We start from the raw sequence: 23,913 nt of genomic DNA, 5'->3' as shown, positions 1-23,913 counted from the left end.
TTGGTACATTTGATGGTGATTCTTTACCATACTAGAATGGACACGCGGTCTTAAATCATCTCAGAATTTCAGCAAGTTCGTTATCTGGGTAAAATATAATGAAGAACATACCCTAAAGCTCGAATGGCTCTCCATTATATTCCATCTGAATTGTAATTGGCACGGAAAGGGAAAGCGGAGGATGTCGCGTCAAGCACAACGGAAACTTACTCGCTACGTAGCTATAGTACTCCTTCCTGTAGGCGTCGGCGTCAAAGGTAATCGGATTGTATCTGTCATTGATTCGAACAGAGAAGAATATGACCATTGTGATATTTCTGAAACCGGAATGCTCGAAGTGGTTATCCAGGATGTCGAATGGGTATAACTGTAAGGATCTGCTGATCATGGAGAGGGAATCGCTTTCGTGTAGTTCGTTATTAGAGATCTTAATTGTACTGAGGGATGGTGGAATGCGACGTCCCAGCAACTTGGTGACGAAGGGGAATGACGCTCCACAGTCAAATGTCTGTATCTCTATGGTTCTCAGTTGAGAAAGGTGGGTGTAATCTATACATTCCTTTTGCACTAAAAATACAACTTCAATAATTGAACGCGGCATATAGGTTGTTTTATTACCGTTTGACGAGGTAGAAACAAAATTCAGACAAAGATCTTCAAGGTGAACTGTAACAGTCAGCAATTCCTTCAGAATTTCCATTTGTCGAGGACTCCCCAAGCCGAGTGTGAGTTTGGTCATAGTGTTGAAGCTGCTCGGCGGTGGGAAGGGTTCGTTGCTAATGAGACGTCCGAAGATTTCAAAAGAAACCCAAGCCATGCCTCCAATGACAACCGAATGAAGAGTAATCCCTCTCGTTGAACGGTTGATATCAGACTCATCCGGCTCAGAGAATGAAACATCACCGAGGCTCAGGTGATGAAGCTTCGAGCCGAGAAGAAAATTTAACGGTATATTGTGAATATGCGAGATATGGAGGTGGGTTATTTGGGAGTTGAGCAAGAAATCGACAAACGACACAGTTAGAGCGGAATCAGCCAGAGAAAAGTTCAGAAACGTTTCTTCCTGCTCCTCCTGCTCCTCTCCGTTGATACTCGCTTCAGAACTTGTGTCCGAATCAAAATTTGGCATTCTATAATCCCAGTTGAGAATGTCCAAGGAAACCCGGCGAAACTTGGAGCGCGGTGAATACGGAGTATCAGGAGATTGTCGAAAGAGTACACCAAATATGTATGCAAGGGATCCATTGTGCAACAAAGGCCGAAGGTTATTGGTGTCTCCGCGGACGTAAAGTGAGAACGAGACAATAAAGCTGGCCACGGGTGGTTTTATTTTTACAGAAAATCCTCCTTTTATGAGATCCGCGAGGCTATTCAACCGTTTGCAGTACTGCTCGTCGACATCTTGTGCCTTAGAGCCAAGACTTATCGATGAGAAACGGCTTTTGTTGACCAGAATGCGGTACCTCACTGCCACAAGGGCGATGGATGAAAGAGATGGAGGAAGCAACGTCGATACTGCTGTGGTCATAATCTCGTCCATGATTTCGACTGGTAGGTTTGACATGTTCAATGTTAGGAAAAGTTTTCGCAAGACACGCGGTTGTACTATACAGTTGAATAGGCCTTGACGCGTGGACAACGGGAAAGTCCGGAAGCTCCTACGGCCAACTCGGCATTGGGCCATTGGCCTAGCCATTCGCTCTTTGGCCGGGCGATCCGATTGATGTTGTCGGAACAAACATTGATCCGATATCGAATCGGCACCAAAACATGATCACCTCCGACTCAGAACGTCTGGTATACCATTATCTGTGGACCATGTAGGCCACCGCTGTGATCCTAGCCAGATTTTACTCATAGGTTACACAAAATAGCTCGTTACACTTGGTTAGATTGCCGGAAGAAACAGATGGCGTCAATGTCTTAATATAACAGTCTTATTGCCTTGTATTGAGGCGGCACTCTAATTCACTATCCCAGTCATCAGACCCCACACCAAGCGGGACAGTAAAGAGGGACGTGGAGTCATAAATGTCCTTTACAGCCTTCAATTTTTCATAATGACTTCCAAAAAATGATTTTTTGAAATCAATTTCATGGAGAGATGCCTAAGGACAAAGTGTCTCAATCATAGTAGATCAGCTAGATAGAGAACACCAACCTCGTTTAAATATGCTGCCGAGTCAGTTGTAAATTTGTCAAGAATGTCAGTCTTACCTTTTAATCGGTTTCTGGCCTTTAAAATCGTCTCTGCTGACGAACCCTCTGGCCACGTTTCAACAGAATACACTTCTGCAATTGAGGCCCTCCAAGACGGATTCAGTCCAGTGGACAAGGGATCAACGTCTGCAACAGCACCACCTCCGACAGAACTGTCAAGATATGAGTTTAATGACCATGAAATTTTTGATCAACTTACTTTGTTGTGCAACCTCCATCAATAGACAACATGAGTTTCGCAGCTCTATCCGGGTCACGGAGTGCTATTTCTCGCGGAAGCAAACGTGAAGTAATCTCGACTGCTGAGCCAACCTGCCCCGTTCTCGATCCAAAGATGGCCTGATACCAATCCAAAAATCCAGGGTAAGTCTGGTAAATACTTAGGGTTTGGGCATCGGTGGCATTTCGGGTGAATTCGATGAAGGAACCAAATGCAGTTTCTGCCTCGACATTTGAGGTGTTTGGCTTGACAAACAAAATCTGCAACGTTGAATTGGATATACTCGTATAACCCCCCCAGCCTTGGTCGGATACGCTCACATGAAAGCGAAGAAATCTGCTAGCTACGAGCTGCGCAGTTGAAGTAGAAGAAAAGTTGGCGACCATCAAAGCCATGGTTACAGGAGATATCGGGTGAGTTTGATAGGTGGCTGATACGACAACGCCAAAGGTACCACCGCCCCCGCCTCTAAGTGCCCAAAAGAGGTCAGGATACCGGTATGCATTTGCTATGACCTAGGATCCGTCACTTAGTACAACGCTGAATTGAAGGACATTGTCGATGCCTATCAAAATGATTAGGGTATAGTGTATGACGGGAAGGCATTATGTTCACCTAGCCCTAGAGATGGGGACATTGCACTATGACCGCCGCCCATTACCCAGCCTCCAGCAGCACCTACGGAACCTCCCAAGGATATACCACCTACGACAGTTTGATTATGCTCTTGTACAAAAGCATATGCCTCGGCCCATTGGATTCCAGCCCCAAAGGTAACAGCTAGGTAGTATACAGCACATGTAAACTTGAATGCGACAAATTCTGAATTTCGTACCTTTGAATGTGGAATGCGAATTCTCTGAAGAAGCTCCGAGCGGAGTGAATGACGCGTCGTAGGTCATCTCTTTTAAATAGTGAGTCCACAACATAAATGCACCACGTCCAGCGCTCCTTCCGAGGTAATCATGACCTGTATTCTTGATTACAAGGCGTAGATTGAAGCGTTTCGCAAATTTGACAGCAGCCTGAACATCAGACACGGTCCTAGCATCGACCCCAATCGGTGGTATGCTTCCTTGCAAACACGGGAAACCCAGGGAAGCATCAAGGTAACACGCGTCCACAGTTCCGTTGGAAAATATAAACGCCTCAAAGTTCGTATTTTGCATAGCCCCGGGTGTATCTGCCCGCCAGGTCCCATTTGTATACTGCATAATTACATCTGAGCAGCTCTCAGAGTCCGAGAGCGATTTTTGTTGCGATTCGTTAACATAACAAGGTAAAGCAGGCGGTTTGGGGAACAGAAGTGGTTGTGTTAACTGAGCTGAAAGAATGTTGAAGTCTGTAGAAGAAGGCCAACAATCTTGTCCGTAGAGGCAGCGGCAGTGTGGTTCCTTCCCAATAACTAAAGCCAACAGGGAAAATAGATAAGAAAAGGCAGACGGAATAGCCATTCCTACGGAAATCGGCATGTTGAATGTTCAAACGTTCATGACTAACCTGTAGTCTCCTTTATAGGTTATGAATGAGTTCGTTATTTACCCACATCTGTCGTACTTGTGGCCATACGAATTGTTTGCTGCGGCGCATACGATGAATATCAATCACAAGGGTGATAGAAGATGTCCAATGAATTACTGAAGTACGTGCCGTGGATCAGCCCAAATACAAGGGTAGTAACGTCATAGCAGTCGGCAGCAAGCCAGCAAGTTGGCCAATGGTAATGTGAACGTCAATCATCAACAACATCTGAATTGAGGTCGCAGCATGCCATAATCAAGCCGTTTAGCACAGTACATTGAGATTGATCCGATCTAGTCTATTTGGTCACTTTCGCCACGAACTGATAAAGTTTATCCATCGTATACTCAGCCTCTCTATCGAAACCATGGTCAAGCCCATCCAGCTCCTCATATTCAACCTCTTCCCCTATTTCTTTAAGTGCTGCTACAACATCCAGGGATTGAACGTGTGGAACCTTGCCATCCGAGTTTCCAGTGACGATGTAGATTGGAGGGATGACGGTATCTTTCTTCAATTTGATTCCAGCAGCAATGCTAAAGTGTTCTTCTTTGATGTTTGTCCCATCTAACAACAGAGAAGACAGTATAGCCCTGAAGATTTTGCATGAGCGGAAGTAGTACGTTCAATGTGTAACGTTCGAATACTGACTCTTGAACCATGTAATGATAAAATATCGATCGTTTTCCGTCGGGGGCGGACCAAGACGTCTTCGCGCTTGTTGGGTCGACAAACGATTCCACTTCACTGAAGTCAATGACCCGGTCCATATACGACACGGGACGTTGCTTAGTCTTCCAGAATGGGTCAAGGAGGTCTGTAATAGGATAGATAGCAACAATTCCCTGCACAGGCCTCGGAGCAGGGAGTCCACACGCCTTGTACCCGATACCAGTTCCTGCTAGGAGAGACAGCCACCCGCCTGCCGAGCTGCCGCTCACGACAATCTTGGATGGATTGGCACGGTGTCCAGTTTGTTCGGCGAAACGGACTCCGTGGATAAAATCTATCGCATCGAGACAATCCTCCAAAATTCCTGGCATGCGAGTCTGTGGAGCAAGTCGGTAGTCCACAGACACGATGCAGAGGTTGTGTTTCTCAGGGGCCTGCAACATGTGCGGTGCAACAGCTGTAAAGGGTACCACATGGTCAATGAAGATTGTCTTCATGACTTGGATCCAGACTACCTTTCCTTGAGCCCTGGAACGCCCATAATGTCAATATGACGAGTGTTCAATTTCAGGGTGTGGCATACCTGGAGTAATCCGCCACCTGAAAGGCGACAGTATCATCAACAATATTCCACACTGGGATCGGAAAACCCACCATGCCACCAAAGCAGGATCGACGCCGGGCTTGCTTTGGATGCTGTTGAGGGAATGTAGACGTCCATAAAGATGTCTACACCATCTGCCCGCTTGTACAAAATTTCAATCGGGTTCGTGTCGGTCATGGTTGAAGATAACACAGTGGGGTCTGAACTTTGTGAGAAACCGTCTTTTTGAGTCGCTCTATCTGAGGCCTGACATGTGAGAAATGGGGCTGATTTAGGTAGACAGCATGGAAGGGTTTTCACACTGGGATGAGGATGCAGATGGTCTCATTGACGAATATAGTTGCGGGGCTCGTCTGTCACTAACATTCGCACGGGCATAAAGATGAAAAGGTCAGGGAATGTAAAGGAGAATCGAGAATATGATTTGCATTGTCGAATGAACAAATATCCCATCGTCCTTATGTGTTTTCGCTTCCTTCGATTAGATGACGTACCACTGGTTTGGCCATCGAACGATGCCTCTGTAAAGTTTCTTTTGAGTGTCAGTTGGATAATTACCGTAGGGAAGAGAAAAGTCGCATATTAACTCAACTGCCAGTCCTTGAGGAGAATTTGGTCTTTTATTCCACATTTTCGATATTGGTTTACAAATTGTCTTGTCAATATATTATCTTCATTCTGTCTGAGGAATGTTCGAGCGCTTGTCAGGTAGATTCACATTGCAGTGGGTCACAAATGCATGGTCAGGTTCTGGAAATAATAAAGGCATGGAAGATGATGCACTGACGTGCTGTGCTTTCGTTGACGGAGATTTTAGGTCCTAAAATAGTTCATATCAATGGGTAATACATATTGTTCATGATAAGTTCGCTCGCAACAGACCTGCGAATTCGATAAATCATATCCAAAAAAGGAATAAATTTAACCGCACCTTACCCCATTCAGTCTTTGGTAGGCGCTAGATACTTCACCAAGCGCTAATAGAAAACTTGTCGCCACGAGAAAAGGCACAGACAACACGGGATTGGCTGAGATATGAGCTATTTTTGCTCATTTCCATCTCCTAAACCTAGGTCGGCTGCACCTGCTGTAATGAACATATATAGAGCAGTAAGAAGTTTTGTTGATGGAACCGCCTTGCTACCAGAAGCTCGGACAATCTAATAGGGTAGCAGAGACTAGTACAACGTGACTGGAAGGGCATTTAAAGACTATTAACTCATAGCAGTTGACGTCTAAAAAATTCTTCCGACTCTCACGACCATTGCCGACATATCCATTTGCCATCCACCGCATTATTTAGCTGCACCTTCTAGTGCCAATGTCTACCTTGCCATGATTTTATTTTCGAGGCAGTGTTATAGACATGGATATACACACCGCTTTTTTGACTCGAAAGTATGGGTTCTTGGAAGAGATTCCCCATATAGGACATCAGACCCCTAAAGTCTGAGTCTGAAGAGCATATGGCTCAGATACAAGCAAGCTTTCACCTTCGCTCTTTGATTTTGTATCGCTTTCACAGCAGCACACAATCTGCATATTCAGCTTAACCTTTGGCTCCAGACACTATTTACCTGAAAAATGAATGACACTTTAATTGAAGCTATCTCTTTCGACTCCACCGCGGTCCCAACAAGGTCGCTGTGGAATATCATAACAAGTTGCCTCGCCACACTCATCGCCTGTACCTGGGTTGCCATTCATCCCAACATTCCAGCAGCGAATGAAGGAAGTATCCGCGTGCTTAGTCGACGACTTGCCATCGTATTTTTTATGCTTTTGACGCCAGAGCTCGTCATTTACTGGGCTACACGTCAGTTTTTTGGGGCTTACGAAATCGCAAGAAGACATAAATGTGCGTCATAAATGTTATAATATTAGGATAAACTCACATATGATTTAACAGCCAAAGGGTGGACTATGACACATGGATTCTTTCTAATAATGGGTGGTTTTGCTCTTTATGATAATGGCACCTTTGTACGGATCCTTGAAGAGGAAGAACTTGAAACACTCGAGAAAGAAGGCAAAGTGAAGTGGCCTAAGATAACAGCAGACGACATCAATGACAAAAGCAAAGGCGACTTCTTCTCCAAGGGGGTTGTAATTATGCAAAGCACATGGTTTATTATCCAGTGCATCATGCGTGTATGTCGTCAATTGACTTTGACAAAGTTGGAGGTTGGGACTCTTGCATATGCACCGCTCACCATGTTGATTTACGCGCTTTGGTGGAGAAAGCCTCTTGGAGTCGGACGCCCCGTACCCGTATATTTGAAACGAACCCCACACACTCTGCATAAACGAAATACTACGCCCCTATATACTCCTCCTCTACCTACAATTCCAGAATCGGAGCCATGGGTACCGGGAGATAGTTTTCAACTACCTCGAACAACGGACCAATATCGTCCTATGTTTGCGAACCATGGTGGCTTCTATAACACACAGTCCTCTGCGTTGAACTATTCAATACCTTTTCTCAAGTGCATATTCATATATCTGAAGGAACAATTTGGCGACATTTTGTCTTTGCCGATTCAAAAACTCAGCCGTTGTTGGAAATCAAGGAGGGAAAGACACGGTTTAATTGTTAGCGTGGTTTCTATGTTTATCTATCAACCTCTGGCAAAATTCCTTGGATTCTTTGACGAAATGGTCAACCTCACTTATTTCAAAGGCGCAAACCGCGTTCCAACGTTCTATTCACCGAAAATAGAAGAATATTCATCAGTGATTGCTTCCTACATTATGGTCCTCGTTGGAACGGTATTTGGAGTCATCCATTGTACAGCTTGGACATTCGAATACCCCACAATTATGGAAATGTGGTCATGGAGAATATGTTCGTTAGTAATATTCAATGTTCCTGTTGTTGTGCTGATCTCTGGGAGGGCCAGCATGAAGGTCGATAATCTAGCAACCCTTTCATTTGCTTCTTTCTTCGAATTCACGAGCAAATCGCTTATTTTCTGCCTCTTCCTATTGTCTGTTGTTGTTTACATTTCTGCTCGTGTTATCCTTGTTGTACTCATTTTTATATCTCTTCGAGAGCTCCCAACTAGCGCATTTGTAGATATTGACTGGGTATCATACTTCCCTCATGTATAGGCATACTTTGGACGTCTTATTATTTGTTTTAATTCATGAAAATTCCTTCGATGTAATAATACACATATCTTTTTCATCCAGTCATATAAACTTCATATTTTCGCTGCCCCTATCTGACCAACTCGTGCACTCTAGTGCACGCGTGTTGTGTTTAGCGTCATGTGACACTGATTATTAATCCGATTGCAGCCTCAAGGTCCGAAAACACTCGCTCGTCCGATTCTTATAACGTTGCCAACTTGATATCCACCACGACCTGCAAAAAATAGGCTCAATTTTTTCTCTAGTTAAATATTATTCGTGCTGCATATCTTGGAAACATGAGGTTTGTCCATTCAGCGTTCTACCGAAACTCCAAATGATGTCTCGGTTGAACGTAAACCTTTTAAGCGCCCAACCGCCTCCCTATTCAGATGGTGCATCCCCCCAGAGGAATCATTTCCAAGCAAGAACGGTGATTGGTCAACAGTCATATACAGAGAGGAGCTTTCTTCTTGGAGACAGTGGAAGAGTCACTACAAAATCTGCCAAACATCAAGTTGCTTTGCTTTGCGCGCCAGCAATTATCTTACTGTGTTTTGGTCTGATGTTGGGATTCATGCTGAACACAGTTTACTATCAGTCATGGCACGACAAACTGCTCGAGAGAATCCATGATCATCAACAGAGGGAAGCGAAGATGCGTCAGGATCGAATCCAATGGGACCGTGAAGCGGCGGATAAGGCGGAGCAAGAGAAACGTCACCTAGAGGAAGAGGCACAACAAAGGCGGGAGATTACCTGGTCGGCTCTTCAGCCACGAAACTGCCTACGTTATGGAGTGAGAGAGTATACAGCGGTTTTGACCAATGTCGCATCCGGTTTCAATGCATTGCAGGAGTGTTACATCAAACCGATTGAAATTCATGGGAAAGAATGGATGCCTACAAGCTGCGAAGATGAGGTGATTGTTCTGTTTCTTTCAGCGAACATATCTTCTAAAAACTCTTTAATAGAGAATATGTGGGCATGTTACAGGTCATTGGAAGGTTGATTCCAGCGAGGCGAGCTGCACTCCTTGGTGGAGCTATTTCAAAGACAAGGTAAAAGAAGTATCCTGAGGTGGATTTCTTCTATGAACTGAAGTTCATCGCATAGGGATGTGTTGAGCCTGGAATTCGCGTAAGTAATCCAGTCATCGAGTAAATAAAAATACTTATTCAATCCTTTGAAGCGCCATGAAGCACCGCTGGAGAACCTTCAAAACGGGGATAACTGGCAAGAGATGTGCAGTACGACGCCGGCAATAATCAATGGTGTTCACTACAATGGGCCAACTTCGTGCGCTGACTGGGTAATATACCTTTTCCCCTACCGATCCTCATTTAATGAATCTTCCTGGCAGGGAAAATATGGAAAATGGGGGATATGGTTGGTCACAGACAGTCGATGCTGGTAATTTCACAAAGCTGATGGATGCGGGAACATTGACATGCTGATTTTTTGTTTCCTCTTGCTTTTGTGTGGTATGGAATTTATGTTTATTCCTGTAAAGTTTTGTCATTCTCTACCTCGTGGATTCCACTAAATTCTTGACAATGAGAGGATTCCAACACAATTACTTTTAAATAACGATACTGCGTTTTATTTCTGCCAGTAGTAGAATCTTATCTTTCTTGAGAAAATGCCTCATGTCGAAGCTTCATAACAATACATATATCTACAACGCAGTGCTTTCCCGTAGGCGCTGCATGCATGAAATGCTGTTGAGCCAACTGGCGTGATTTTCTCAATTCTTATCTTATCTTATCTATTTGTGTAACGCCGTTCTTGCCAGGTACAAACATCACAGCCACTGCTGGTGCTGTGATTGACCCATCCCGACTTTCGATGACATTGAATTCTCGCCAAATATCCACAGAACTTCGTATCTTGCAACTCATATATCGCCTTTAGCTTGATATATGGTAAGTCTTTTTCTGAAGCCATTGATCACTACTGTTGTCTTAGTACATCGGAACCATTCAATCTTCAGACATCGTTCTCGACACCATTTTCGCAAAAACTGGGGACCAACTATGTTCCTCAGGATCATGAGCGCGTTTACATTGAAGACATGATGTTGGAGCCCGTTTCAACGTCACAAAAACTCATGGCGGAAATGACACATATTCAAGGAATTCTGAATGATGCACAACAGAAGAGACGTTTTCTTCAAAGTTCTATCTTTTACCACCGTCGTCTACTCACGCCTTTTCGTTGCTTGCCCGACGACGTTCTACAAGAAATATTCTTATTCTGTCTTCCTACGCGTCACAATGCTCTTATGCATCTTCTTGATGCACCGCTCCTGCTCTGTCAGGTATGTCGTCGGTGGAAAATCGTTGCTTATCGGACTCCGCGTCTCTGGGCCTCATTACACATTCCACTTCCAATTAATATCGTCCCTCCAGCCACCGATAGTCTGGAAGACATACAAAGCTACGGCTCCCATCTCTCGGCATTTAACTGCAGGATTGCTCAGCATTGCGACTCGATACGTGCATGGCTTCTCCGTTCAGGATCGTGTCCTCTCTCGCTTTCACTGCATCCAACACTCACATACCCATTCGATGCCAAAATCTTTTTGAAACCTTACCTCGAGACGATTTTGGATTTTTCATCCCGGTGGTTTAATCTTGAGCTCACGATTCTAACAGGAGATTATTCGACCTTTTTTGCATCTATACCGTATTCGGCGGTTCCCATACTCAACACATTACACATCTCATTCGTCGAGCATTGGCAAGGCTGGGGCCACCTTCATGATCCATTATGGACCTCAAGCAACCTACTTGATACACCAAATCTTCGTGTTTTGCATTTCCACCATTTCCCATTCCAAATACCATTGCTCGACATCGACTGGTCCCGGCTGACTCATTTGGAAATCCCGGATCAGCGGAATTCATGGCAAAGTAAAGGTCTCACTATCAATGAAACGTATACTTTATTTTCGAGGTGCCGCAATCTTAGGCACTGTTCAGTCGACGTTGAAGACACGCCGGATGCCAAATGTTCTGGGGATGATGTATCACTGCGATATCTGGAATCGCTTGACATCGTTGATGCTGCTCACGCACTCCCAACTCTGTTTAACACCGTCCACTTCCCTTTTCTGCGATCCATTGTCTTTCATACTTTGTTTCGGCCATCGATGACTAGGCGATCCCCCCTCATCGCGCTTCTGTCTCAATATCGAAATACCGATATTTTGGCATTGACCGTAAATATTCAGATGTTAACTCTTAATGACTGGATGGATGTTGTTCTGCTTACTCCGAATATGGAGCGATTTTCAAGTACATCTTGCCGGCGAGGACCTTCCGACGAACAGGCAATTTGGTTACGAACGATGAAGAATTTCCCCGTTGACTTTGCCGCAGCCAGCATCAAAATGCTGACCCCTGATATCAGCGGGCATTGCGTTTGGGCTCAGTTGACAAGCATCGACCTGGGCAGCGTTCGTCGACTCCTAGATGAACATGTCATAGATTTTCTTATAAAGAGAATGGAGAGTGCTGATAAAGGTAAAGCCAAGCGATTCAAGCGCATCAACATTGACTTTCTGCGGGATCAAGAGGAGGACATTATACAATATCTGACTCGTTACATGGAGATAGAGGATGGATTGGAGTTGCACTTTTCATATCCTCCTGTACTGGTAGCTAACCCTGGGTATATTCGGGCCAGAAAGGGGTTGTTTAAAAGATACGATTATGTCCAACTGTAACTAGATATCGCTCATACAATAACGGTAACGGTGGTATCATCGTGTGCGTGGACGGAGGCAGATATATTCTGGTCACACAACGAAGCTTTGTTGGTAAAATGCTTACCTGGATGGGAATACGATAACCAATCATCGTCATAGTATTACTTGGTTCCGTTGACTGGGCTCCGTTTTCTCAAGTGGAACTTTGCACGACACAGGTTCTATGTTCCACATACGTTCACGGCAGACCTTCTGGATGCTTCCTCTAGCTTATTTCAAGCACGGCTCGGGGCCGCCTCTCTTGATATGCCCTCGGTTCGGTCATAAGCGTGGAAAGCCGGAAATCCTTTGATATTTAAAGACATATAGGCAAAGATGTACACAAACTCGTCACTGTCGCTACCGTCCCTCTGGGTATTGTGTTTTCACGAAAGGATATACAAATACCTGTCGGCTCAGAAAACTCACGATGACACCACAGCGTGGCAACTTTTCTATACCAAACAAATGGATACTAGTTCTATAGGACCACGGCGCCCAAACCTTGTGGCATGGCATTGAAAGATGGATGAAAATAAGTACAATATCCAACTAAAAATATCCTCTCTTTCTTGATACTGATTGGACGCTCCTTCAGGGCCTTTGCAGAAAGTTGCAATAGGCGCGGCAACCAAGAAAGCCGCCAAGGATATACTATGCTGCGAGTAAGCATCACTTCACACTATCATCGGGTGTGGAGCGAGAAAGTTTCTTTGTAAGGATCAAGGATCATCGGGATGTCCCACAGATGTGGCATGCTCTGTCGTTTGGTTGAACTCAAAAGCAAAATGATCTGTTGTCAGGTGGTACATCGTCATATTTTTTTGATGTCATCTCAATTCTATTTAGTATTTTCTAGTAATAGTCGCTGCTGAACAGGACCTAAGGTCGCAAAGCCAGAGTACAATGCCCTAGTCAGGTACAAGTAAAACTGAAGCCGGTTATCATTCATACTGATAACCACTCTTAGCAGATTTACGGTTAGCTATCAACGTTTATTTGGGGTCAGGGAGACCATACAGAGTCACGGAAAAGTATAAAAAAAGAACATCTAAATTTAAGCAGTCTAATTACAAGAGTAAAATTAGGTAGACGGCGGATGGACAGAAATAAATCGTATGTGAAGACAACGACCCAAGGGCAAGGGATGCTCACATTGATCTCACATAGGTCTTTTAATATCTCCCAAGATTTGAGAAAATGATGACTCGTGAATCGGCTGTGTCAATTTGTTGTCTATGGTCTCTCACTGGTACTGCCTTACCTCTCACAGATGAAGGTATAAAAGCAAGGCTACTTTGTGCAGTCAAAGCCAAGGCAGTCTATCTTCCTTCTCTTCGGATATCTCGATACCAATGGCTTTTAAAAACGCTCTCGCCGCTCTCGTCTTGGCGTTACCACTCGTTAATGGTATGTTTTATCTAGTTTCAATGAAATGTTTATGTCTTAAATATGTTTGTAGGTTTGAGGACCAGGCGAACTACTTGCCCTGACGGTGTCAATACTGCCATTAACGCTGCGTGCTGCAAACTCTTCCCTGTCGTTGAAGATCTCAAGGAGAATTTGTTCGAGAACGAGTGCGGTGATGGAGTCAGTTCTCAATATTTTTACGTCGCCGTTCTTTTCTGATGTTCATTGGTAGGCTCACGGCGCTCTTCGTCTGGTTTTCCACGATGCCATTGGTATTTCCCCTACTCTCGGGTACGTGATCAAATGGATTTGATCTCGTTAAGTCTCGAAGCTAAAGCATCGTGTCATTCAGTGGTGGAGGAGCCGACGGCTCTATTGCAACCTTCAACGAGACGGAATTGACCTTCCACGCCAACCTGGGAATCGACGATGTTCTTGACGCTCTCGGCCCACTCCTAATCAAGCACTCCGACGTTGTGTCGGCCGGAGACTTGTAAGTTCTTTCCTTCATAATGGTAATCGGTTACTTATGGTTACGACTTTAGCATTCAATTGGCTGGTGCAGTCAGTCTTGTCCAATGCAACGGTGCTCCTCGGATTCCATTCTTCATGGGACGTGCACCCCCAAAGGCTGCATCCCCACCAAACTTGGTTCCAGAACCATTTGACAGTGTTCAGTCAATTCTCCAACGCTTCGGTGAACTCGGATTCTCCACTGAAGAAACTGTGGCCGTCATTGCTGGCTCTCACAGTGTTGCTGGTGCTGATGATGTAGTACCTAACATGGAAGGGTATGTTGCTTGTAAACCTATACAAGAAATATGATGCTGATCCGTTTACAGAGTTCCATTCGATCAAACTCCAGACATTTTCGACAGTAAGTAAACGTTATTCATAGCGTTTAACTAGATATTAACATTCAAGAAAGCACAAATCTTCGTTGACGTCCAACTTCGCGGAACGATAAGCCCCGGGTGTGTCGATCCTCAATCTTTCTCGATAGACATGAGCTAATTTATATGCAGTAATGAAATAACTCAAGGAGAGGTCGAGACTTCAGTTCCCGGCACTGTCCGCTTGCAGTCTGACCACCTGGTACTAAATTTGGTTGTGCATATCTGCGGTCTTCAACTCATCCTACTTTATACAGCTCGCCCGTGATTCCGCTACTAATTGCGAGTGGCAATCATTCGTTAGTAAGTCAGGTTTCATTCGATGTTTTAATTAATTTCTTACACTTGAGTGATTAGACAACCAGGCCAAGATGGCTCAGGTCTTTGGACAAGCCGTTCTCAAGCTTTCTCTCTTGGGCCAGAATCAGAACGAGGTTTGTACATTAGTCCACAAAAGTCAACCTGCCATCTAATTATCCTTCAAATATAGTTGATCGACTGCTCCGAAGTAATTCCTCCGGCCATCCCCTTCACTGGAGGACCCGCCACCCTCCCACCAGGACAGACCATGGATGACATTGAGCAAGCATGTGCTACTGCCGCCTTCCCATCCTTGGCCACTCAACCCGGTATGATTTGGTTTTTGTTGTCTCAAATACCGTCGCTGATGGCGTCCGTGATAATTAGGCCCACCCACCACCGTCCCCCAGATGTAAGTATTTATATCCAACTGGCATTGCACCAAATCTAATCAAATCTCTATTTTACTAAGCCCCCAGCTCACCTAAGAGGTTCACTATTATAAGAATGAAGTGTGACTCGAGTTCATATTCCAGTCTTTTTCTATTTATCGAGATCTACTCCACTCTTTGTATCCTTATGAAATGTGTAACGGTCTGCCCTTACCATGAAATAGATTGTCATTTATTGTTGATTCTGATGTAATCCGCGTGAGCTAAAGTCCGAGAGGAGTAGCACATCCAGCCCAATCAATGGCTTCTGGAAACCAAACAATACTTCAATTTATATCGTCATCAGCGCTCGCCTGAGACTACACGTAGGCACAAAGCGTTATGCCGAATCAGGATGCGATCAAATATACATGAAAGGATAGACTTTTCACTATTTTTACCCCCACCGAAGTCGAATTTGAAGTCAGCCCAGGCGCCCAAGTTAGCCACATAGGGTCAGCCACCTTGGTATATAAACGAGAGGCATTGCTATGATTCAGTTTAAGCATATGCGACCTTCTTAGTGCACATTCAACTATTTTGCTCATACCCACTATCTTTAATTCTATTCACTATCATTGAACACAACAGACTATGAAATCAGCCATTCTTGGCCGCTTCGTGGCAATTGCTTTAGCCGCGACTACTGCGGTGGCAAATGTGATTCCACCGGCATCTCCCGTCACAAATACAACTCTGAAAACTATCGGTAAGTCGTTGATTAATATTTTGACATGGTCAATAACACTGTTCTTACCTATTATATTCGTCAGTTCCGTCAATCCGCAGGGCCACCGTAGGTACGTATGAAAAAACGAGGATGCATGTATATTGATAATTCAATACAGAGGGTGTAGAGAGCAACGTCAATGGAGCAATCGCAGGACCTGTCGATGGTATTGCAGGATCAGTCCCTTCTCCTCGAGGACTTTTGGGGAGTGATTCGGGGGGACTTTTTAAGCGTTTAGCTAGCTACATACGTATGTTTCGATCATTTTATACTTGAGTCATGAAATGTGTTGATCACACTCATCACTGGATTCGTGCAGCAACGACTCTGATATCGCGCGGGGGAAACAACAACAACGAGGCCGACAACGGATACCTTAACCTCGCGCTTCTCCTGTCCCAACTTGAATTTGCGTTCTTTGAAAATGGTCTCAATAGATTCTCCGCAGAGGATTTCAGGGCGGCAGGATATGCAGATTGGGTTAGGGGACGCTATGAACAAATCAGGGAGCATGAACGTGCCCACGTTGAATTCCTTCAGAGCGCAGTTACAACTTCCGGAAGGGACAGGGTTCAAGCCTGCGACTACAGATTGTGAGCATTCCTCTCTACTCATGCAAATTGTGTACAGCTGATTGAAACGTTTTCTACAGCGAATTCGATAATGTCCGTATCTTCGTTGACATTAGTGAAGCTATAGCGACTATAGCTACGAGTGCTTATGTCGGGGGACTGCACTACTTTGAACTCAGGGTAAGTAAAGTAATCACTGCGTTCTTTCATTTTTTAAATTCCATAATTTTCCACATATAGGAGTATATTACAGTCCTTGCATCCATTCTAGCGGTAGAGGCACGTCAAGCTGCTTGGATCAATGGATCCGTTCGCAAGCAGAACCCTTGGAATACGGCCTTTGAAGTAAGTTACTTCTCAGAGATCCGCTTCCACTTGAGGATGCCGACGTTGCAACGAACTTATTACTATCAAAATTATAGACTCCTCTCACGCCCAATCAGGTGCTTACTCTCCTTACGTCTTTCTTCGACTTCGATTCAATGCCTGGTCAAAATCGCGGGCTACTTCCCCCCGGAGTTCATCCTTACCCAAGATTGTCGCTCGCACCTAGATTGATTCCTGGAGAAGAAGCAGAGATCTCATTCCCATACTCGCGAAATGATGATGGAGAACGACTTTATGCCGCGTTCTTGGTCGGTTTTGAAACCATTTTTGCGGTCATTATTGAGCGAGATGAACATGCTGAGGGCTCTGGCTCAGAGAATCGACGCAGGTACTTCGTTCAAGTTCCAAGGGATCTCGCTGCTAGGGGCACTGTCTTTGTCAGCGTTGTACGGGGCAGGGATAACATCAATGATGTGAGGTTCGACGACTCGACTATTGTTGCCGGTCCTGCCATTGCAATGTTCCCATTTGACGCCTTTGGGAAACCTATTGGAGAATGGTAAAGATATACCATTATATGATACCCCATTTCATTCCACTTTCAGTATTCTCTTATATCATTCCCATTCATACCATGTTTGTCATACTCGGAGGTCATCACCATATATCAATTCTCTTCCACAAAGATTCCAGTTCATTTGCCCAAAATTCAACCCAACTATAATTTTAGATCATCCTGAACGCGCCACCCCTATACGCGTCTCTGCAGAAGGTCACATGATCCATGTCCCTCAATCACCTGAGGGTTTCCAACAACAACAAACATAGAAACGACGGTTTGTCGATGCGTCGTATTTACGCTCTCTGCTACTCCAACCACCATGGCACCCAAATACGAACTGTTACCCACTGAGCCGTCATATAGCCCCTCATCGTCGCGCCCCGAGTCTCCATCATACCCACCTCCTTACGAGGCTGAACAGGAATACCATCCTTTTGAGAATGATATAGAAGAGGAAGCTCCACGTCGACCTCGCATACGTCGGGACCCAATCCCTCCCTTCGATTCAGACCCGCGTTTTCGAATAAGAACACCATCACCATTTGCAAGGGCCGCTCTTATTATCTTTGTGGTATTTTTATTTTGGCTTGCGTTCGCCTTGCGCAAGGCCATGTGGGTAGCGGGAGGGATGGGAATGAACAAAGTGGTTCCAGACGTTGATCCTTCGTATTAAATGTAAGCATGGTTGTTAACTTCTTTATCTGCTCTTACATCATTTCTCAAAGTATCATGCTCCTGGCTGGAACCCGGATACATCTCTCCTTTTCTTCAGCTTCGTCGTGTCACCTTGTAAATCTCGCCATTCTTTACACACGATCAGCCTTATTCCCATTGGACATTGCACAGGACCCTACTACTATACCCTACCGTATTGGAATGTATACTATCGATCATGGACTTTGAAATACGACAATGTCAGCAACCACTTGATTCTGCAGTAAAAAGAGTGAAATCATTTTATCTATAAGGTATTTGTTTCTAATTGATGAGGAAAATAAACACACGGTGGTAGAATTAAGATGGGAGAAAGGCTGAGTGGGCGCAATCCACTTGAATGAGCTCGAGTATGACGAGTTTGAACGTGGGATCGGTGACGGTAAGATGTTCATTACAATAAGAGCATCACATTCAGTGCTAAAAAATGTCTTAACGTTGCAACTTAGAAGATTAGATGTGCAAGGACTGAGAAAAAATAACCTTCTCTATCATATGCTAAAACATATCATCAACAATTCAAGCTCTCAAAATATACTTAAAAGTTATTATAAATCGCAAAAATTCCCGTCAGTGTCTCTCGTACGTTCGAATTCGGTTCCCGACTCCACATATCCCTATACATGTCATACACAGATTAGACCATATTGACAGGGGTCTGCTAGTATCAGAAATGCCTGTTCTCCCACCCTTTGAAGTAGGCTAGGAATGGTGTACTACCCTTCATACGAGTTAACTTTCGAAAGGCCTGCAATGCACGTACAAGACCCTACTATTCACTTTCAGTAATATGTATTTCCGACAGTAATGGTCTAAATAAATCCGGCGTCGACTATGAATACCTCTAAAAGGGCATGCCGTATGGGACAAGACGAAAGAGACATACGTTAGTGATAACTGTCATTCGAACGATAGGAGAGTCATGTCAGTTCGACATCGGCAAAAGTGACCAAGTCCCCAAATGCCTTGCCAAGGCATTTGGAGGCGTCCAAATGCCCCAAGGCCCAAATGGCCTTTTAGATTGACTAACGAGAGACTCGGAATTTTGAAAGGCTATAAATTATTTACAAAAACCAATGTTTTAGCTAGATTTAAATTTAATCAAATCATTTCGGTAAAATTTGGGAGACCCAAAAACATTTGGATAACATTCAAGTTGCCTTTGAGAGCCCCAAAAACATTTAGAGTTCACCCAATATTGACACAATGATATATTTTGTATATTTCTACTTCTATTAGCCACTTTAGGTATTCACACAGTAGAATGTAGTAGTTCAATGAAAAATATTATTGGAAAAGATTCAGAACAACAAAGGCTACATAGAAATGACTAAGAGAAAATGGATTCAAGTTACAACCTGGGCGGCGTTACGAAGTCACGTAATCGAATTGATGTGTCAACCGTCCAACGAGATCTACTTTGTGATGAGTCACGGTCAAGCAGATCTAAAATATATGCGCATATACGTACCAATAAGGTGACCAGAATGTGTATCTGGCTATATGATACACTTGAGAGAAAGGAATAATCAAGGCAGAGAAAGAACATGCCATGAAAAGGTATAAAACAGTCAGTTAGGGTTGTGTGATGAAAATGAGAGCATGTCTTTCACCTTTTCAGCTCTATCAACAGTTTTGAAATGCAGAGAAAGAGGCATAGCAGTATTGATTGAAACCAGAGAGCGCTGTCGTCAGAGTGGTGGACATGAGAGGGTAGAAAGAAAGCGACTTGGGCGTGTCTCAGATTCTTATGCTCAAAACGGATGTTCAGTCTCCGATTTAATTTGTCATCGGAGACGGGCCTCTCTGATTTATATTTCTTGAAGTTAAATTTCCCACGTACATGTAATTCTTATGACAATGGTGTCGTATTGGAAACAACCTGCCAGTGTCATAGGTATTACGTGTGGTCAGTAAAATTTCTCGTACCTAAATCATTTTGAACATATTTGAAGCCCTTTAATCATCTGTGTCAGCAAAAAGTTAAACTCAATGTTTTATTCTTTGTTTTTATTTTTAATCAATTGTTCTCTGCAAGTTTTATGGCAAACAAATCATTAAGAGATAAATGTAAATACATGGAATATTTTGTACTGAACTTTGAGGTGTATAAATGTTTGTGGAGCATTCAAATGCTCTCCAAATGTTTTGTGCACCTCCAAATTTCAGTGAAATGTTTTTGTGTGACTTAACATGTCACGCAAAACATTGACCTGCTTAAAAAGGCACAAAAGGCATTTGGGGGTCTGGTCACTTTTGCCGATGGAGAATTTTCTGAGAGGGCCCTCAAAGGCATTATTGACCTAGCTGTTTATCCGTTGTATTTCCAGCGGTTTCAGCACACTTTCGCGACTCACACCTCGGACGTTCGCCGTCTGAGTACGAAAGGCTGATTTAACCAGTTCCCTAGATCGGAACTGGTTAAGACGTCCGCGTCAGATATGATTAAAACGTCGATTCTGATCTCTTCCACATCAGCAAAAGTGACCAGACCCCCAAATGCCTTGGGAGCCTTATAAGGCATGCCAATGTTTTACGTGACACAGTAATGTCACGCAAAACATTTGGGCAACATTTGGGAACACTCAAATCATTTGGTGGTCATTTGGAGGCCCCACAAACATTTTTGAAGCACAAAACAAGCACCAAATAATTTCTAGTAACTACAATTTACAAAAAAAAATTCGTAGACTGTGCAACCTTGAAGGAATCATTTAACAAAATTAAAAGAGGTCACAAAACATTTGGTTTTACACTTCGGTTATGAGAAATGTTTACAGGACTTTCAAATGCTGATGAAATAATTCATCCACACCAAAATTTACTGGCTATACAGCCACATTAGTTCTAATTAGAATTCTGTACAGTTGGTCACCCGGTCTGTACAATTTCTCGACTGTCAACGAAGTCACAATGCGATCAGCATGAATCGGAGTGAATCGGAGATCAAATATTTGTTTGTTTGTGCATAATAATCTCTTTCAACCCCCGTTTCTTTCTTTCCACATACTCTCATGTTCACTACTCCGGCGACGCTTGGTGGGACTTGGGCTTGGACTTTTCAACTCTAAGTCTTCGTATATCATAGCTGAATCTAACTCACAGGTAATTCTGCCACTTCCTTTCTGATTAGATCATCCTCAACTGACCATGTATCTGCCTTTCCGTAGACCGTTCTCCTTCTGCCTTAGATCTACTGGATATCCGGCTTGGTATATAATTATTCACTAGTTCCCAAACTTTTAGGTGAGTATATGCGCACTTCTGCACACACACCTTGCTTACATCATGCAACCAAAGTAGCTCCTATAATTCATGGGTAACATCTATTGATGACATCATCTCAGCATCATTTTGTTATTTACCCACTTTCTCGCTTCTCTGTACCTTTTGGAGTCATGTTGTAGTATAAGTTTTCTTAATGCAACAAGTTCTTTTTACTTGCTATGATAATCTGAGGGATCCACTAAATAAGGAACCATGTGAACAGTGTAAAACATTTAAACACTGGCAAATGTTTGCCAAATGTTTTTGGGACTCCCAAATGTTGCCTAAATGTTACGGACACTCTCAAATTTTAACCAAATGATTTGGCTATATTTAGTACTACCTAAATCATTTCCTTGGAATAAATAATTCGAAGCCTTTCAGTCTTCGGAGTCTCTCGTTACGAACCGCACAATGCCTTTCGGGCATTGGGGCCTTTGGACGCCTCCAAATGCCTTGACAAGGCATTTGGGGATCCGAGCACTTTTGCTGATGCATGTGGTAAGTGAGAGCAAGTGAGCAAAAGCTCCCATGGCCCCCGGTATCTCCTGAATTGAAATGCAGTTGGATATAGGTATGTAACTGCATGAGCTATGAGCTGTGAGACATAGATTTCCTATTGTGGTCCTGCCTAGCAGTTAATGCAGGAGATTAGGACGATGCAAAGGCAACGCTAGCTGTCGATGCAGATCACATTTAAACCAATACCCCGAGCAAATCGGGATGTGAAGTCCGAGCAATCAATTTGATTCGAAAATCATAAGAATACAATTGAAATGAGCATACCCTTTAACAGCCATCTACTCTCTAATTTTTTGTTATTTCATTTTCAAACTGATCTTTAAAACGTCTCCGGCCAAAACCAGTGCCTCATCCGCTTTTCAAACCATGTCGGAATCGATAGCAATCCACATCCTTCCCAAGCCCGTCACTATCTCAACGTCAAATCTCCTCAGTCTCTATAAATATGTCCGCCTAGCCGCACTGCTCACAAACCCCGAGGCATTTGGCTCCACCTACGCGCGCGAGACAGCCTTCTCAGATGATGCGTGGGCCGAGAGGGTCAACGAACGCGGACGGGAGACTCTGCTGGCTTTGTTTCACGGTTCAGAAACACACACAGCAACGCCGTCAGCTCCTCGCGAAAATGACAAAAAAGAAACAGCAATCGGTACATTAACCGTTCTTTTTCCCATCATGCTTGCAGGTCACCCGCAGGACCCGGCCTACCCGCCACATATTGCCGAAGAGGTGCGAGCATGTGAGGTCGACGTGTACATGCTGGTCGGTATGTGGGTGCACCCAGCACATCGGGGGCGTGGTGTCGGGAAAGCGTTGGTGCAAAGAGCGATGGAGGTCGTTGAACAGGCGAAACTCGAAGGCAACGAGCAGTGTGAAGAGGCTTCTGGGATAAATGAGAGCTGCGATACGGTACAAGAAAAGGATAAGAAGCAGAAAAAAAAAGTGCTGATGCTCCTTGTGCACGACATCCAGTACGATGCGATACGACTGTACAGGAACACAGGGTTTGTTGAACAAGGCAGTGTTCTGCATGGGGGGAAAGCAGCGACTTGGATGACAGTGACGATCTGAATCATGTAGCTTGTATTGGCTAGAAGAGGAACAATGCTATACACTATCGATGTTAAGGCCTATGCATAATACACCAACGGAATTACACCTTGTGTATACCGAAGTGGCTCTAGTCATACACCAACGGAATTACACCTTGTGTATACCGAAGTGGCTCTAGTCTGACAATAAGTTTGTTAATCGTGAAAAATCCTCTGTAACATTACATGGATAACCAAGTTGAGCATCTCAATTCAATTCCTTGCTCACAGCTAGGCGAGCTGTGAGCGAAACTGTGAGGAGCAACACAATTTTCCCAAAATTTGCCTCATTGCACAACACTAGTCATTACAATACAGCGTCCTAGCCACTTACTCCCAATAACAGTATTTTCCCATATCCACCGTTTGTGGGTTTTGTGGGTAGTTTGATTGCAACTTCCAAACACAGGTTGATGGGGGAGGGAACAGTACATGGTCTGTCTACGAGAGACTAGGGAACAGGGGGAGACACGGACGGAGAGGTTCAGGGGCCAGATGGCATAGTGGAAAGCAGGCAACACTTATTTTATTCATTTCTGGTCCATGGTGGAGTAGTATTCACCGTATGTAGATTGGTCATTCTACGCTTACGGGTTTACCGATCATAGGTGTGGGTATGTTATCTGCCATGTTATCTGCCCGGCAGAACCCGAGCTTGCCCTTTTCAAAATTTTCACCATAAAACCTTGGATGGATTTCACTTCAAATTATATATTCAAGCATGTAGAAAGCGTATATACACATCAGTGCCTTTAAATTTTGAGTAAGTGCAATCAATTTAGTAGAATTCGTCTGGATGTTATCTGCCACGCTCAATGTTATCTGCCAGCCGAGGTGCCGTAACACAGCCACATTTGCGCACTTGCGCATTCAATTCACGCTCGACGGGCATTCTGGTTTGGTTTTTTGAGGCTCTTCGGGTAATATTATGAATTATATGTACATTACATGATACCCAGGCAAAAATTATT

General features: G+C 44.0%; 8 protein-coding genes across 8 annotated transcripts; 4 read left to right on the top strand and 4 right to left on the bottom strand.

The window, feature by feature from the left end:
- Nucleotides 1–55: 55 nt before the first annotated feature.
- JR316_0010312 (uncharacterized protein) lies at nt 56–1,564 on the bottom strand (the record flags this gene model as incomplete). The annotated part of the gene is made up of 2 exons (XM_047895981.1): nt 56–84; nt 211–1,564. 2 exons carry the CDS (start codon nt 1,562–1,564, stop codon nt 56–58), a joined length of 1,383 nt encoding a protein of 460 aa, XP_047745700.1.
- A 373-nt stretch (nt 1,565–1,937) lies between these two features.
- JR316_0010311 (FAD-linked oxidoreductase patO) lies at nt 1,938–2,835 on the bottom strand (the record flags this gene model as incomplete). The annotated part of the gene is made up of 3 exons (XM_047895980.1): nt 1,938–2,108; nt 2,162–2,372; nt 2,420–2,835. The coding sequence occupies 3 exons, from the start codon at nt 2,833–2,835 to the stop codon at nt 1,938–1,940; spliced, it is 798 nt and encodes a 265-aa protein (XP_047745699.1).
- A 120-nt stretch (nt 2,836–2,955) lies between these two features.
- Nucleotides 2,956–3,654, bottom strand: JR316_0010310 (putative FAD-linked oxidoreductase; the record flags this gene model as incomplete). Its single annotated transcript, XM_047895979.1, has 3 exons — nt 2,956–3,005; nt 3,056–3,220; nt 3,276–3,654. 3 exons carry the CDS (start codon nt 3,652–3,654, stop codon nt 2,956–2,958), a joined length of 594 nt encoding a protein of 197 aa, XP_047745698.1.
- A 605-nt stretch (nt 3,655–4,259) lies between these two features.
- JR316_0010309 (Non-reducing polyketide synthase pkbA) lies at nt 4,260–5,414 on the bottom strand (the record flags this gene model as incomplete). The annotated part of the gene is made up of 5 exons (XM_047895978.1): nt 4,260–4,554; nt 4,613–5,090; nt 5,149–5,161; nt 5,217–5,233; nt 5,288–5,414. The coding sequence occupies 5 exons, from the start codon at nt 5,412–5,414 to the stop codon at nt 4,260–4,262; spliced, it is 930 nt and encodes a 309-aa protein (XP_047745697.1).
- A 2,481-nt stretch (nt 5,415–7,895) lies between these two features.
- Nucleotides 7,896–12,102, top strand: JR316_0010308 (uncharacterized protein; the record flags this gene model as incomplete). Its single annotated transcript, XM_047895977.1, is given in 8 exon segments — nt 7,896–8,009; nt 8,639–8,676; nt 8,691–9,294; nt 9,347–9,433; nt 9,489–9,512; nt 9,565–9,684; nt 10,287–10,297; nt 10,341–12,102. The coding sequence occupies 8 exon segments, from the start codon at nt 7,896–7,898 to the stop codon at nt 12,100–12,102; spliced, it is 2,760 nt and encodes a 919-aa protein (XP_047745696.1).
- A 1,376-nt stretch (nt 12,103–13,478) lies between these two features.
- Nucleotides 13,479–17,349, top strand: JR316_0010307 (Versatile peroxidase VPL2; the record flags this gene model as incomplete). Its single annotated transcript, XM_047895976.1, has 20 exons — nt 13,479–13,533; nt 13,586–13,713; nt 13,766–13,824; nt 13,886–14,026; nt 14,079–14,324; nt 14,376–14,410; nt 14,462–14,507; nt 14,559–14,628; nt 14,684–14,729; nt 14,784–14,860; nt 14,917–15,055; nt 15,114–15,138; nt 15,465–15,483; nt 15,749–15,866; nt 15,931–15,957; nt 16,006–16,137; nt 16,207–16,480; nt 16,540–16,639; nt 16,700–16,804; nt 16,882–17,349. 20 exons carry the CDS (start codon nt 13,479–13,481, stop codon nt 17,347–17,349), a joined length of 2,310 nt encoding a protein of 769 aa, XP_047745695.1.
- Nucleotides 17,350–17,667: 318 nt separating this feature from the next.
- On the top strand, nt 17,668–18,021 carry JR316_0010306 (uncharacterized protein; the record flags this gene model as incomplete). Its single annotated transcript, XM_047895975.1, has 1 exon — nt 17,668–18,021. The coding sequence occupies one exon, from the start codon at nt 17,668–17,670 to the stop codon at nt 18,019–18,021; it is 354 nt and encodes a 117-aa protein (XP_047745694.1).
- A 4,196-nt stretch (nt 18,022–22,217) lies between these two features.
- JR316_0010305 (uncharacterized protein) lies at nt 22,218–22,922 on the top strand (the record flags this gene model as incomplete). The annotated part of the gene is made up of 1 exon (XM_047895974.1): nt 22,218–22,922. One exon carries the CDS (start codon nt 22,218–22,220, stop codon nt 22,920–22,922), a length of 705 nt encoding a protein of 234 aa, XP_047745693.1.
- Between the last annotated feature and the right edge of the window lie 991 nt (nt 22,923–23,913).

This window comes from Psilocybe cubensis, chromosome 9 (genome assembly GCF_017499595.1).
Source record: "Psilocybe cubensis strain MGC-MH-2018 chromosome 9, whole genome shotgun sequence".
Classification (NCBI taxonomy): Eukaryota; Fungi; Basidiomycota; class Agaricomycetes; order Agaricales; family Agrocybaceae; genus Psilocybe; species Psilocybe cubensis.
Note: the sequence above shows the minus strand (reverse complement) of the source record. Positions and strands in the feature narration are given on the sequence as shown.